The 15682-nt window shown below is 38.3% G+C and overlaps 1 protein-coding gene across 1 annotated transcript; it reads right to left on the reverse strand.

Moving 5' to 3' along the window:
- Positions 1-10572: 10572 nt before the first annotated feature.
- Positions 10573-12794, reverse strand: LOC104115220 (uncharacterized). The gene is made up of 4 exons (XM_009625805.4): positions 12289-12794; positions 11490-11592; positions 11007-11168; positions 10573-10879 (listed from the first exon to the last, which is right to left on the reverse strand). Exons 1-4 carry the CDS (start codon positions 12555-12557, stop codon positions 10733-10735), a joined length of 681 nt encoding a protein of 226 aa, XP_009624100.1. The 5' UTR covers positions 12558-12794; the 3' UTR covers positions 10573-10732.
- Between the last annotated feature and the right edge of the window lie 2888 nt (positions 12795-15682).

Here is a 15682-nt window from a genome sequence, read left to right on the forward strand (position 1 = left end):
TGTTTTGTAATCTGTCAGGGATTTCGCACCTGCGATGCACGTGACCGCATCTGCGCCATGCGAAGGCCTCCCTCGCTTTTGCGGCTAGCTTCGCTTCTGTGATCCCTCGTCCGCATCTGCGGTCCTACAGATGCGGTATTTTCCTTCACATCTGCGGCCACTTCTCCACTCTCCCTTTTTCTGCTCCTGCGCTCCCCCGCTCGCTTATGCGAGCTTGCACCTGCGAGCCAAATTTCGCAGGTGCGATTGTATCAGTAGGCATCAGCAAGTTTCAATTGTTCTAAGTCCAAATTTGATCCGTTAACCATCCGAAACACACCCGATCCCCTCGGGACCTCAACTCAATATACCAACAAGTCTTAATATATCATACGAACTTAGTCGAGTCTTCAAATCATATCCAACAACATTAAAACACGAATCACATATAGATTCAAGCCTAATAAACTTTGAAACTTTCAATTTCTACAAACGACGCCGGAATCTATCAAATCAAATTCGATTGACCTCAAATTTTGCACACAAGTCACAAATGACATAACGGAGCTATGAAAATTTTCGGAACTGGATTCCGACCCCGATATCAAAAAGTCAATTCCTCGGTCAAACTTCCAAACTTAAATTCCTATTTTAGCCATTTCAAGCCTAATTTAACTACGGACTTTCAAATAAAATTTTGAACACGCTCTTAAGTCCAAAATCACCATACAGGACTGTTGGAATCATCAAAATTCTATTTTGGGTCCGTTTTCTCAAAATGTTGACCGAAGTCAAACTTAGCATTTTAAGACCAACTTAAGGAACCAAGTGTTCCGATTTCAACCCGAACACTTTCAAAACCCGAACCAACCATCCCCGCAAGTCATAAATTTATAAAAGCACATACGGGGAGTTTTATTTAGTGGAACGGGGTTCTAAAATTCAAAATGACCGGTTGGGTCATTACATTCTCCATCTCCTAAACAAACGTTCGTCCTCGAACGGGTTTAGAATTATACCTGGAGTAGTGAAACGATGAGGATAACAGTTGTGCATATCATGCTCGGTCTCCCAAGTCGCCTCCTCGACCGGATGACCCCTCCACTAAACCTTCACGAAAGTAATGTTCTTTGACCTCAACTTCTGAACCTGCCTGTCCAAAATAACCACTGGTTCCTCAACATAAGATAGATCCTTGTCCAACTGAACTGAACTACAGTCTAACCCATAATACGGATCGACGTGATACTTCTGGAGTATAGAAACATGGAATACCGGATGAACTGTAGAGAGACTAGGTGGTAGTGCAAGTTTGTAAGCCACCTCTCCAACTCTCTCAAGAATATCAAAAGGCCCAATATACCTAGGGCTCAACTTGTTCTTCTTCCCGAAACTCATCACACCCTTTATAGGCGAAACTCGGAGCAGGACCTACTCACCAACCATGAATGCAACATCATGAACCTTCCAATCCGCATAGCTCTTCTGTCTAGATTGGGCTGTACAAAGTCGATCCTGAATCAATTTAACCTTTTCCAAGGCATCCTGAACCAAGTATGTACCAAATAGCCTAGCCTTACCCGGTTCAAACCTGGAGACCTACACCGCCTACCATACAAGGCCTCATACAGAGCCATTTGAATGGTCGATTGATAACTGTTGTTGTAAGCAAACTCCGCAAGTGGTAAGAACTGATCCCAAGCACCCCCAAAATCTATCACACACGCACGAAAGATATCCTCCAGTACCTGAATAATGCGTTCAGACTGCCCGTCTATCTGAGGGTGAAATGCGGTACTCAACTCCACCTGAGTACCCAACTCACGTTGTACTGCCCTCCAGAACCATGATGTAAACTGCGTACCCCGGTTAGAGATGATAGATACCGGTACGTCGTGAAGTCTGACAATCTCGCGAATATATACCTGAGCCAGCTGCTCTGAAGAGTAAGTAGTAATCATAGGAATAAAATGAGCCGACTTGGTCAATCTATCCACAATCACCCAAACTACATCGAACTTTCTCTGAGTTCGTAAGAGCCCAACAATGAAATCCATAGTGATCGGCTCTCATTTCCATTCTGGAATCTCTAACTTCTGAAGCAATCCACCCGGTCGTCGATGCTCATATTTTACCTGTTGACAATTTAGACACCTAGCTACATACCCCACTATGTATTTCTTCATACGCCTCCACCAATAGTGTTGTCTCAAGTCCTGATACATCTTTGCAGCACCTGGATGAATGGAGTACCGCGAACTGTGAGCCTCCTGGAGAATTAACTCACGCAAACCATCTACATTAGGCACACATAGCCTGCCCTGCATCCGTAATACATCGTCATCTCCAATAGTGACTTCCTTGGCATCACCTTGTTGAACTGTATCCTTAAGGACAAACATATGGGGGTCATCATACTGACGCTCCCTGATACGATCATACAGAGAAGACTGAGAAACTACACAAGCCAAAACTCGGCTTGGCTCGAAAATATCCAACCTGACAAATTGGTTGGCCAAGGCCTGAACATCCAAGGCTAAAGGCCTCTCCGCTACTGGTAAATATGCTAAGCTGCCCAAACTCTCCGCCTTATGACTCAAGACATCGGCCACTACATTGGCCTTCCCAGGATGATATAGAATGGTGATATCATAATCCTTAAGCAACTCTAACCGTCTCCACTATCGCAAATTAAGATCCTTCTATTTCAACATATGTTGTAGACTCCGGTGATCGGTGTAGAACTCACAATGGACACTGTATAAGTAATGCCGCCAAATCTTCAAGGCATGAATAATAGCTGCTAAGTCAAGGTCGTGTACATGATAATTCTTCTCATGTACCTTTAACTGTCTGGACGCGTAGGCAATCACCCTACTGTCTTGCATCAACATTGCGTCGAGACTAATATGCGACGTGTCACAATACACAGTATAAGACCCTGAACATGTAGGTAATACCAATATTGGGGCGGTACTCAAAGCTGTCTTGAGGTTTTGGAAGCTCCCCTTACATTCCTTGGTCCACATGAACAGAGCACCCTTTTGGGTCAATTTGGTCATAGATGCAGCAATAGAAGAGAAACCCTCTACAAATCGGCAATAATACCTTGCCAAATTAAGGAAACTCCGGATTTTCGTAGCTAAGGACGGTCTGAACCAACTCTGCACTGGTTCAATCTTCTTCGGATCTACCTTGATCCCCTCGCACAAAACTATATGGCCCAAAAGTCCCACTGAATCAAGCCAGAATTCACACTTTGAAAATTTTGCATATAACTTCTTTTCTCTCAAAGTCTCAAGCACAGTCCTCAGGTGTTGTTCATGATCTTCCCAACTCCGGGAATATACTAGAATGTCGTCAATAAACACAATGATGAAAGAATCAAGATAGGACTGAAATACACTATTCATTAAGTGCATAAATGTTATTGGGCATTGGTCAGCCCAAAAGACATCACAAGGAACTCGTAATGACCGTACCGAGTCCTGAAAGCAATCTTCGGGATATCTGTCTCCCGAATCTTCAACTGATGATAGCCTGAACACAAGTCAATCTTAGAAAACACCCTGGCACCCTGAAGCTGATCAAATAGGTCATCAATACATGGCAATGGATACCTGTTCTTCACTGTAACCTTGTTCAGCTAATGGTAATCAATACACATCCACATAGAACCATCCTTCTTCTTTACAAATAAGACAGCAGCACCCTAAGGCGATACACTGGGCCGAATGAAGCCCATATCAAGCAATTTTTGTAACTGTTCTTTTAATTCTTTTAACTCTGCTGGGGCCATACGATATGGTGGAATTGAAATGGGTTGAGTGCCCGATAACAAATCAATGCCAAAATCAATATCCATGTCGGGTGGCATACCTAGGAGATCTGATGGAAATACATCAGGAAAATACCTTACTACAGGAACTGACTCCACTGTAGGAGTATCAATACCAACATCTCTCACATATGCCAAATAGCATCACACCCCTTCTCAATCATTCGTTGAGCTTTAAGAAATGAAACAACCCTGCTAGGAACATGATCTAAGGTACCTCTCCACTCTAGCCACGGTAAAACTGGCATAGCCAACATCACTGTCTTGGCGTAACAATCAAGAATAGCGTGATAGAGCGACAGCCAGTCCATGCCCAAAATAATATCGAAATCCACCATACTGAGCAATAATAAATCAGCTCTGGTCTTAAAACCACTAATAATAATTAAACACGACCGATAAACACGGTCCACAATAATTGATTTACCCACAGATGTAGATACATAAATAGAAGAACTCAAGGAATCACGTGATATGCCCAAATACGGGGCAAAATAAGAAGACACATAAGAATAAGTTTAGCCTGTATCAAATAAGACTGATGCATCTCTATGACAAATCGAAATAATACTTGTGATAACAGAATCGGATGCAACTGCCTCTGTTCTAGCAGGAAGGGCATAATATCTGGCCTGGCCTCCCTCTCTAGGGCGACCTCTACCTGCCTGACCTCCGCCTCTAGCTGGTTGTACATGTGAAGTGGCAACTGGTGTAGTAATCTTGGCCTAAGAAGCCTGAGGGCACTGTGGAATAGGTGGGGCCTGAGAAATCTGTGGAGGTATACCCCTCCTAAATCTGGGGCAATCTATCATAATATGACGAGTTTCACCACACTCAAAATAAGCCCTCGGAGTTCGTGGCTGCTGGGACTGGCTCGGGCCTGATCGACTAGACTTCCCGTTGAAAGTACCCCGTACAGGAGGTACAGTAGACACTGGCGGTGCATAATATGGAACCTGAGGTCTGGGAGTAGTTGGAATACCACTGGAAGCTAGAAGTGCTGAATGAATAGGACGGCTCACATAACCTCTACCATGACGGGCTGCAACTAGGGCACGAGAATTATTATACGTGCCAGAATCTCGGGGTCTCTTAGCTTCCCTCGCTTCCCTCTCCCGAGTCTGTATACCTTCCAATCTCCTAGCAATTGACACCACCTGTTGGTATGTGATGTCCATGTCTAGCTCTTGGGCCATACTGTATCTGATACTAGGGTAGAAACCCTCAATAAATCTGCGAACCCGCTCTCGAACAGTAGCAACTAAGGCTGGTGCATGCCTAGCCAAATCACTGAATTGGACCGCATATTCTAACACGGTCATAGAACCCTGGCGCAGCTGCTCAAACTCTGCGCCATGCCATGCATCTCTAAGACTCTGAGGAACATACTCACTTAAGAACATATCTAAAAATTGAGTCCAAGTGAGTGAAGTTGCCTCAGCCAGACTATCCAACTCATATGCCCGCCACAACTGGTAGGCTGCTCCTCTAAACTGGAATGCCGTGAAAGAAACCCCACTGGAATCCACAATACCCATAGTACGAAGGACACAGTGACATTCCTCTAGAAAACCCTGAGCATTCTCTGAAGCTAAACCGCTGAATGTGGGAGGGTGGTACTTCTTGTACCTCTCGAGCCTGAGCTGCTCCCCCTTTGAAATTGTTTTCCTAATCTCAGGCCAAACTGGGACAACTGGATGCACTGGTAGAATCTCTGGGGCATGGTCAACTTGGCCCCTGTGATGTGGTAGGAGCAAGTGGAATTAACCCTGCCTGAGCTAGAGTGCCAAACATGCTAAAAAACTGGGCAAGAGTCTCCTGAAGTGCATGAGTAGTAACAGGCGTCTCAGGTGCCTGCTCTCCAATTGGAGCTACTGGTGGCTCTGGTGCAACATCTCGTGCAGGTGCCCAGGCTGTACCGCGTGGTCTTCTTTGACTTTTGGCTCGGCCTCTGCCCCGTCCCCGGCCTCTTGTGGCTCCAACAAGGGGCACGAGGGTCTGATCATTAGATCCAGTTGTGTGTATCCTCCCCAGCTGTGAGAGAATAGAGATACAATGGTTTACAATTTTGAAGTCAATAAATGCGCACGATAAGAAATCAAAGAAGTGAATATTTTTCTAACAGTTCCATAGCCTCCCGAAGATAAGTACAGACGTCTCCGTACTGATCCGCAAGACTCTACTAAACCTGCTTGTGACTCATAACACCTATGAACCTAGAGCTCTGATACCAACTTGTCACGACCCTAAATTCCCTCTGTAGGAGGTCGTGATGGCACCTAGTCTCTAAGACAAGGTAAGCCTATTAATGCGGAATAATAATAAATATCTGAAATAAATAAACTACAACTCAAATAATTACAACTCCCAAAACCTGGTAGAAATAAGTCACAAGCTTCTAAGAATTTATTCTCTATGTCTCTATACATTAGAGTCTAAAGCAAATAAGGAAAACAACATACTAAGATAGAAGGGGACTTCGAAGTCTGCGGACTCTGGCAGATATACCTCGAAGTTTTCTCGTACAACTAGTTTACTGATGCCTGGTCTGGAAGGATGTACCTGGATCTGCACAAAAGAATGTGCAGAAGCGTAGTATGAGTACACCACAACGGTACCCAGTAAGTGCCAAGCCTAACCTCGGTAGAGTAGTGACGAGGTCAGGTCAGGCCCTACTGAAAAATAAATAATGGCATGGTAAAAATGTTTAACAATATAATAAGATAAAATGACAATGGAAATGAATCAAGTAGTATATCACCATTTAATTACACCAAATAATGGCAAATAATACCTCGCAGAAACAAAACAGAATTCTTTTCAACTTTAATAAAATCACAACAATAATCAAAGGCAACTGCGGCCATAAATCATATCAACAAGGGCACTCCCGAGGTACCGGCTTGTAGTCCCAAATCATAAATAAATTCACAATATCTCATTTTCTTATATCATCGCGAGAGCTTTCACATTCAATTTTTAAGAAAACATTTTCCCCCGAAATAGCATTCCTCGTTTTAGCCATCCTTATCACACTGCATGACTTCTAGTAATTTCCCCTACTAGTCACGTGTATCAAGTTACCTTTATCTCACCACATGTGTTTCAACACCCAAACCTTATACCACCGCATGCATATTAATATCACAATATATCACAATTTGCACCTCAAGTGCCCAAATATTTTAATTTGCCAAAAATAAATCAACAATAATATTTTTCCACAATAATGAGCTCACGGCTCCATCACACTGAGTACGAAAATCTCACATAAATATTCAGGAATAAATAACTCAACAAAATAATATTTTAAAATTTTAATACGTTGCTTCAATACCAAATTTAAAATGTCAAATAATTCATATTAATAATATTTAATTTAAAGAAAATCAACCTTCAAATAATGCACAGAATAAAAGAAATCAAGTTTCAACTAAACAGGCAAAACAATTAGCAGGAAAAAGTCAATCAAATTTAAAGTATAAACAATTAAATCAATGATGAAGAATATAAAAAAGGTAAAATTATTTAATTAATATGCAGCAGCGATCTACACAATTTAAAGACATAATCTTTCACATTTAGCCCGTGTACACACTCGTCACCTCGTGTACACGACTACATATTTTAATTTATCACTTCAATACCAATCATAGGGAAAATTTTCCTCACACAAGGTTAGACAAGTCACTTACCTCGACTTGCTCCAATTTAACTAAGTAGTATGTCTTTTCCTTGACTTTCCGACTCCGATCGACTCGTATCTAGTCATAATTAATTCGATACAGTCAACAAAAATTATAGAATTAATTCCATAAGAAAATACTATATTTTTCAATAAAAATCCGAAATTAACTCAAAAATTGCCCGTGGGCCCACGTCTCGGAATCCAGCGAAAGTTACGAAATATGAACGCTCATTCAATTACGAGTCCAACCATACCATTTTTACTAAAACCCGATATCAACTTGACCTCCAAATCTCAAATTCTCATTTTGAAATCCCTAGGCCCAAATTCTCTAATTTCACCTCAAAAACATGTAATCTATTCGAAATATTCAATAATAATCCAACATAATTGACTAATAATGATCACATGTGACTTACCTCAAGTTTCTCCGTGAACTCTCTCTGAAAAATCACCCAAAACCGTGTTGAAAATGTTCAAAAATGACAAAAATGTCGGAACTCCTATGTTTTGTAATATGTCAGGGCTTTCGCAACTGCGATGCACGTGACCGCATCTGCGCTTTCGCGGATGCGAAGGCCTCTCTCGCTTCTGCGATCCCTCATCCGTATCTGCGGTCCCGCTGATGCGGTATTTTTCTTCGCATCTGCGGCCACTGCTCCACTCTCCCTTTTCCGCTTCTGCTCTCCCACGCTCGCTTATGCGAGCTAGCACCTGCGAGCCAAATTCCGCAGGTGCGATTCTATCAGTAGGCATCAGCAAGTTTCAATTGTTCTAAGTCCAAATTTGATCCGTTAACCATCCGGAACACACCCGATTCTCTCGGGACCTCAACCCAATATACCAACAAGTCCTAATACATCATACGAACTTAGTCGAGTCTTCAAATCACATCCAGCAACATTAAAACACGAATCACATATAGATTCAAGCCTAATAAAATTTGAAACTTTCAATTTCTACAAACGACACCGGAACCTATCAAATCAAATCCGATTGACCTCAAATTTTGCACACAAGTCACAAATGACATAACAGAGCTATAAACATTTTCGGAACTGGATTTCGGCCCCGATATCAAAAAGTCAACTCCCCGGTCAAACTTCCAAACTTAAGTTCCTATTTTAGCCATTTCAAGCCTAATTTAACTATGGACTTCCAAATAAAATTCTGAACACGCTCCTAAGTCCAAAATCACCATACAGAGTTGTTGGAATCATCAAAATTCTATTCTGGATCCATTTTCTCAAAATGTTGACCGAAGTCAAACTTAGCATTTTAAGGCCAACTTAAGGAACCAAGTGTTCCGATTTCAACCCGAACACTTCCAAATCCCGAACCAACCATCCCCGCAAGTCATAAATTTATAAAAACACATACGGAGAATTTTATTAAAAGGGAACGGGGTTCTAAAAGTCAAAATGACCGATTGGGTCATTATAGATTTATTCCTAAGAGTAGTCCATCCGCAAAGCTACATAAGCCTCAATTTCTAGTTTTATGTAAAGAAAGTTACACACTTATGTTATTGAGTTTCATGTATGTCTCTATAAACCAAATAAGCAATCAATTCCATTAAGGAGGTGTATACGGTTAAAATTGGGCTCGGACTATTGTATGTAGGGTTGTTCAAAATTGAACCGAAACCGAACCGAACTGATGGCTTATTGGTATCGGATTATCGGGGTAATGGATGGGGAACAAATTGAGATTTTATAATTAACGGCTTAACGGTTTGGGGCGTATTACTCAATTTTCTTTTCGGGTATACCGTTAACCCGTTAAGAATTTTTATATTTAAATTTTTGCCCCTTTGTATATAAAGTACCATTGTTTATCGGTCTTTCGTTCCCATTGTTATTTGTATATTGCTATTTGTTTTTCAACTTCTTGATTCAATTACATGTGGCTGCCTAGTTTTATATGAATATTGATTTTCCCACATGTTGTACCTTTATCTATTTGCATATTACTGAAACGAATTACAACTTCTAGCTAAGTTAAGCGTAAGAGCTTTGGGGGCGAAGGTTGGAGCTTTTGTCTTTTGATTGATTATGAATGAATGTTCTTTTGAAAGTTTGGCTGATTACTGAACGAATGTGTTTTTCTGATTTTACAAAGTTGGTTCATATGTGTAATGACAGTATGTGTAGTCTTGGTATTGATTGAATGATTTTTCAATTTTTTTATTTGGTTTAGCCGATAAGCCGCTCGATAACCACCCGATAATTGTTAATCCGATACCAATTCGCTTGTTATCTTATTGGATGGCTACCAGATTACTATATTTATAATATGATAACCGTTAAGCCGAACCGTTAAGTGTAATTATCCGCCCGATCCGCCCGATAAGCACCCCTAATTGCATGACAGATCGGGCTCGGAACGCGAGGGGTTGAAGATCGACCCCGAGTCTCATCGAACCACAACACGAGGTCAGAATGTCCGTCCTCGAGAACATTGAGTCCATGATCCCGGGATCGACCCTGACCCCGAATAAGCTCGAAAAAACATAGCCTGTATAACCAACAAAAGACCAAAATAACGGAAGGCCGAAATATCCGTAACCGGTCGGATATCACCCTGGGAATCTCGGCACGTATCAATAAGGAACCGGCAAATCGGCAAACCAGAAAATTGTTTACCTTTTATAGAATTATACCTAAAGTAGGACTCCCATACTATATAAAGGGGGTCTGATTACTTGTGAAACAGACTGTAACTCGCATTCCAAAGCAATATATTGTTATTTTTAGTTCCTATTATTCTCTTGTCATTCTATTCTGATATCAATAAAAGCACTTTTGGCTCGAGGGCGGCTAATCTTCTAAGGCTAAGACTGTTCAACCTGTGTGGTTTGCTTTTACTTTCCCATTGTTTATTTCAATTTCAATCTGATTTATCATTTTGTATCAAGCTAGATCACGTATCCTTAAAACCACGTACAAATCTAATTGTTATCCGATTTTGAGGGTAAACAGGAAGGGAAGACAAAACACTAGCATGGCGGTTAGCATTATTCCAAATAAAAAAAAAGATATTTATATCTCAAGAAAATTCACAGATATTGGCCTCCTCACGATTGGAAAGTTGTTATATTAGATGGAACTCGAGACAACTTCAAAGTAGGAAGATGAAACACTAGAAAATTGCACCATTAGATGATGAGAGTAAAGACACAACCATAGACTTAAAGATCAGTGATTCACAAGAAGAAACGCAAAGGATCAGCCCTCCAGCTGTCCTGCTGGTGAAACCAATGGATCAAGGATATTTCTCCATGCTTTGTAATCCAGTGGTGAGCCAGCATCAGGCAGTGGAAACCCATTCACAAAGAAAAATGGTGTACCGTATACGCCTTTCACACAACCATACTGTAAAAAATACACATACACAATGTTATGTTTTTGGCATAGGTGAAACCTGAAAGATATATCTATGCACAATATAGGATAAAGAACAAGGCTCTGAGTAGGTGATAATTGAACAGAATTAATGTACCTTGAAGGAAATTCTTGTTGCTTGGTCAGTTTTGGGATCAGTAAATCCAGCTTTTATCGCAGCATAATTCGAATTCCCAATTGCATTGGAAGTAAACTTTGCGATTTTATCTACCACAGATGCTTTGGACAAGTAGAAAGTTGTTTTGCCATAAAACTTTTCCTGTTCAACCAGGCACAATTAAAACCAAGACTAAATATATGTTTAGTACCATAATTAGCAAAAGAGAAAACAACAGATATCCTATTAACACCAACTTCATGGATTCCTCCGCAAGAGAATAAAGCAGCCCATGATAGAGACAAGGGTGGAAAAGGAGAATATATATATGCTCAAGCCTCAAGCAGTAGAATTTAAATGTATAGACTGAAAGTGGCACAAGGCACTAAGAGTTGCATATTCTTCTCATATAAAACGATAACATGTACTATAATATTACTGCAGCTGAAGATGAATAGTTTCTGCCTCAGGAACTCTTCTTACCTGTTGACCAAAGAAAGACTCGAGTAATCTGTATGTGGCAGAAGTGTTCAACTTATTGATAATGTGCAATGCTCGCGAGCTAATAAATGCATTGTCATGGTATCTGCATATGAGGACAACCAAATAAATCAACCAAGATTCAGGAAAATAAAAAGAACTACTCCCTGTTAACTAAGCAATTGGCATAACGTATAAGGTCTTTATGAATTGTCAAAGATACTTGAGGAAATAATCGATTGGGCAGATGTCTCTAGCTAGTGAACAAGTATGTTTGGTTTAAACTCAACATTAACACCCGAAAACTTATACTTCTAGAATATAACTTAGTTGCACTGGATGTGTTTTACACTTGTGTATTATAACATATTGTAACAGGTTATTATCAGCCTAATTTCCAGGTTATTAATACTACATCTTATGGACGATTACTTGTTATCTTTTAAGTGAACTTATAGTATATTATTAATATATAGAAGTTAAACATCAAATGCTAATGCCTTTACAGTTGGCTCCAATGACATTAAGATACACTTTGTGTTTTGGACTTCAGTTCTAGGAACTTAGTTTATGTTCCATGCGACAATAGAAGAAATATATATATATATATATATATATATATATATATATATATATATATATACACACACAATCTGGTCACGTCACTTGTAAGTGATTGCAAGTAATTTTATGGCATGGTTAAGCATTCATTGGTAATCTATAACAAAATAATCTACTTTAACATTAAATTAAACTCATTGAGTAAAAATTCTTTACATTATTATCGGTGTATATAACTTACGGTAAAGGAAAAGGATGGACAACGAGAGAGAGACGAGAACCGTAGTGATTGAGAGCTAGCTTGAGAGGGGGCCATGAATCTCTACTGTCTGGGCATACTGGATCAAAGAAAGCCTCTATCAATATTGAATCTGTTTTGGCTAATCTGTTCTCGTACCAGAACCCATCTTGCTTGGATGGAAGTGAAATCTGAGCACTCACTGAACTAAATAATATTAAAACAGAATTAAGCAGAACAATATAGTGGTACTGGCTTTTCCAGAGCTCCATTTCTTGCAATATGTTCTCTCTCGTTTCAGATTTTGGTTTTTGTATATTATATAGACTATAGTGAAGCCGAAGGGATATCACTAGGAAATTAGTCACAGCTGATGGTGATGCAAATTTTTGAGTTTATAGTATTGTTCAACATCCGTATATAAGATAATCTAAAAGAGTTTACAAATCTATTGTTTTAAGATTTAAATCATATTCGACGCTAAAAGTTTTCATATGGTAATACTCCATATTATGATCATTATTGATCAACTTTTGGTATTGAATAACAAGTACAATTAATTACGTGGTGGCGAAATGGATAAAAAAATATTTATCCACCTATATTAAATATTCACAAAAAAAATAGTTTAGATTATGAACTTTTTAAAAACGGGTCAAATATGGATATAAATCATATTATCCACTTAGAAAATAGATAACCAATAGATTACCCCTGAATAATTAATGAGTTTAACTTTTACATTTATAAAAACTCAAATTGGGGATTCATCAAGGTTGGAAGACTAGGAATTCTCCCAAGAGTAATTATATTCAAGAAGCCATGGATAATATGGCCGAATAACCCGTTTTTTATCTATATTAAATATGGGTCAGGTCAGATAATTTATACATTTTTTGAATTACTCATTTTTGACTCGCTCACGTCCGAACCGACCCGCTCAGTTGCCGCTGACAAGTAATGGAAAAGCGAAAGCTCATGATGATAGTGACGAAAAGGAGGACAGACTTAAAGAAAGCGTCAAAACTTGATAACAAAAAAGTTGACGTAAAGGATCAACAATATAATGCGTTTTAAAGCTGCAGAGTCGTATTCCCTTTTAAACAACTTTTTTCTTTTAAAATAAGTGTTATCTTGAATACTTTGTTAGAGTTGCTTTTCTATTTTTTCAAAAGAATTATCTCAAAAAATATATGTAGATACTTGTTCATTCTTGTGAAGTTCTTCATTTGGGTTAAAAACGTTTCCACTTTAAAGATAGTTTTATTTTTTGTGAAAATCAAACCCAAAAAAAAATAAAAATGCAGTGGTGTCTCGATTTGATTGTGCCTTAATTATTTGGAAATTAGATCTTGAAAAATATTTTGGGAAAAAATTAAGTTTTTCGAATTGGATTTATAGCTTGTTTGGCCAAGCTGCAAAATTCAGTTTATTTTAAGAAGTATTTTTTCTCACAAAAGTACTTTTGGTAAAAAACAGTTTGTGTTTGCTTAATTAATTTGAAAATTACTTCTGAGCAGCAATTAGTGTTTGGCCAAACTTTTAAAAACTGCTTCTAAATATATTTTTTTCAAAAGTACTTTTCAAAAAAAGTGCTTTTGAAGAGAAGCTATTTTTGTCTACTTTTCTTCAAAAACACATTTTTTTCTTCCAAAAGTTTAGCCATATGCTTCAACTTTAAAAAAAAGTACTTCTAGAATTGGAGAATCTTGGCCAAACGGGCTATTAATACCTCAGAGTGGTGTTGAGATCCCCTCCGGTACCCATCCGTCCAGTATTTCTCAATGGAATGGTAAGACATTGCCACGTGTCAATCCAAACTTTTAATGGCTATGATTTATTTTACATTTCATGAGTCGTTTTGTGTTACTAGTATTTTAAAGCAAACAACAAATTGTTTCTGGAATAGTGCAACTTACATGACCTGAACCTTTGGATGCGGGCAACATTTCCATTTTTTTTTTCTCGTCTTTCTATTGGCTTATATCAAAGGTAAGATTTGTTGTTATAGCAGTGATGATTTTGCAATGCGTATGTGATGCTATGATTTAATGCTCAGTGACTTTCACTCATAATTAGAATATGAAATTGATATATTTCTGCAAAGATGAAATAAAGAATTATTGAAAAAATGAGGGAGGAGCATAAATTGATCTGGACACCGTAGTTATAGAAGCAAAGACTGAGTAACTTGATAGAACAGATCATAATACAATGATTGTACTGTTTTTTTGTTCTACAACGTCAACGCACAATGTAAATTCAATTCTGCTCTTCCCTTTAACAAGTTTGAAAAATTAATCTAAATAGCCGCTTACATTAAAATTAACCGGCCAATATATAATTTTTATTTAATTTAATTAGTATATAATTTATGTATATCAGCTAGAAAAAAATAAAAAAAAATAAATTTAGCCGGTTATTTACGTAAAGTCTCCTTTAAAAGTAAGCTTGGCAGTGGTCAGGCTTTTAACGCCAGGCCATCTCAAGGACTGGCTCAGCTCTAGCAACTTTATGGCCCAAGATTATTATTTTGGGATCTTTACACAAAAAGCCGGCCATAATCATTGTTTACTTTTTCTACCCATATACATAGACTATACATTAATTATATATATATAATACCTAAATTATGTATATATTATATATTTACGGGCTATTTTTAGTTTAAGTGTTTGGATGAGTGGCTATTTGGATTAAATCTTCTATTTTTTTTATTTAATGGCCCAAGAAATTTTCTATAAGGATCAATTATTGAATTTGGGCCTACGTGTCCACATCACCACCCAATACGTTCTTGTATGGAACTCCTTCAAATGAGACACTTTAAACAAAATGATTGCATACGTGTATACAGACTACGTCACAACCCAATCCGTTCTTGTATTATTGAATCCAATGGTAAAGACTTTAATCATATCATTGTTCAATGTCACCACTTTAGTTTCACTTTCCATTCCATCATAAACGAGCCAACTTTATCTCTTTTCATAAAGGGAAAAAAGGACAATCATGCTCGTTGCATAGATCTTTCTTATCTTTGTTCCTCTTCTTATCCCCTCCTTGATTACTTCTATTGATATTCAATAAAAAAAAACATTATATATTTAACCTATTCAAGAGGTCCAAGGCACTAAACCAACTCCATCTAATCCTTCTTCATTCATGCAGATAAGAACTATTTAAAAAAGATCTTTACAGAATTAGCCGGCATGATCTATTATTGAAGATAGCACCTTACCTAACGGTTTAATTTAAAAATAATTGGTGAATATATAATAAATATATTTTTCATATATAATATATTTATAACATTGTATAATCTTGTATACTGGCTAAGAAAAGTAAATAATGGATCCAATAAGCTATTTGTATATGGATTCCTTTATTATTTTCA

This window comes from Nicotiana tomentosiformis, chromosome 12, assembly GCF_000390325.3.
Source record: "Nicotiana tomentosiformis chromosome 12, ASM39032v3, whole genome shotgun sequence".
In the NCBI taxonomy this organism is placed as follows: domain Eukaryota; kingdom Viridiplantae; phylum Streptophyta; class Magnoliopsida; order Solanales; family Solanaceae; genus Nicotiana; species Nicotiana tomentosiformis.

Excerpts from the sequence above, each read along its gene's own strand:
- LOC104115220 (XM_009625805.4), bottom strand. The coding sequence starts at position 12,557 with ATGGAGCTCTGGAAAAGCCAGTACCACTATATTGTTCTGCTTAATTCT. Across the intron at positions 11,593-12,288 it reads GTCCATCCTTTTCCTTTACC|ATACCATGACAATGCATTTA; the intron begins GTAAGTTATATA and ends CCTCATATGCAG. Across the intron at positions 11,169-11,489 it reads AGTCTTTCTTTGGTCAACAG|GAAAAGTTTTATGGCAAAAC; the intron begins GTAAGAAGAGTT and ends CTGGTTGAACAG.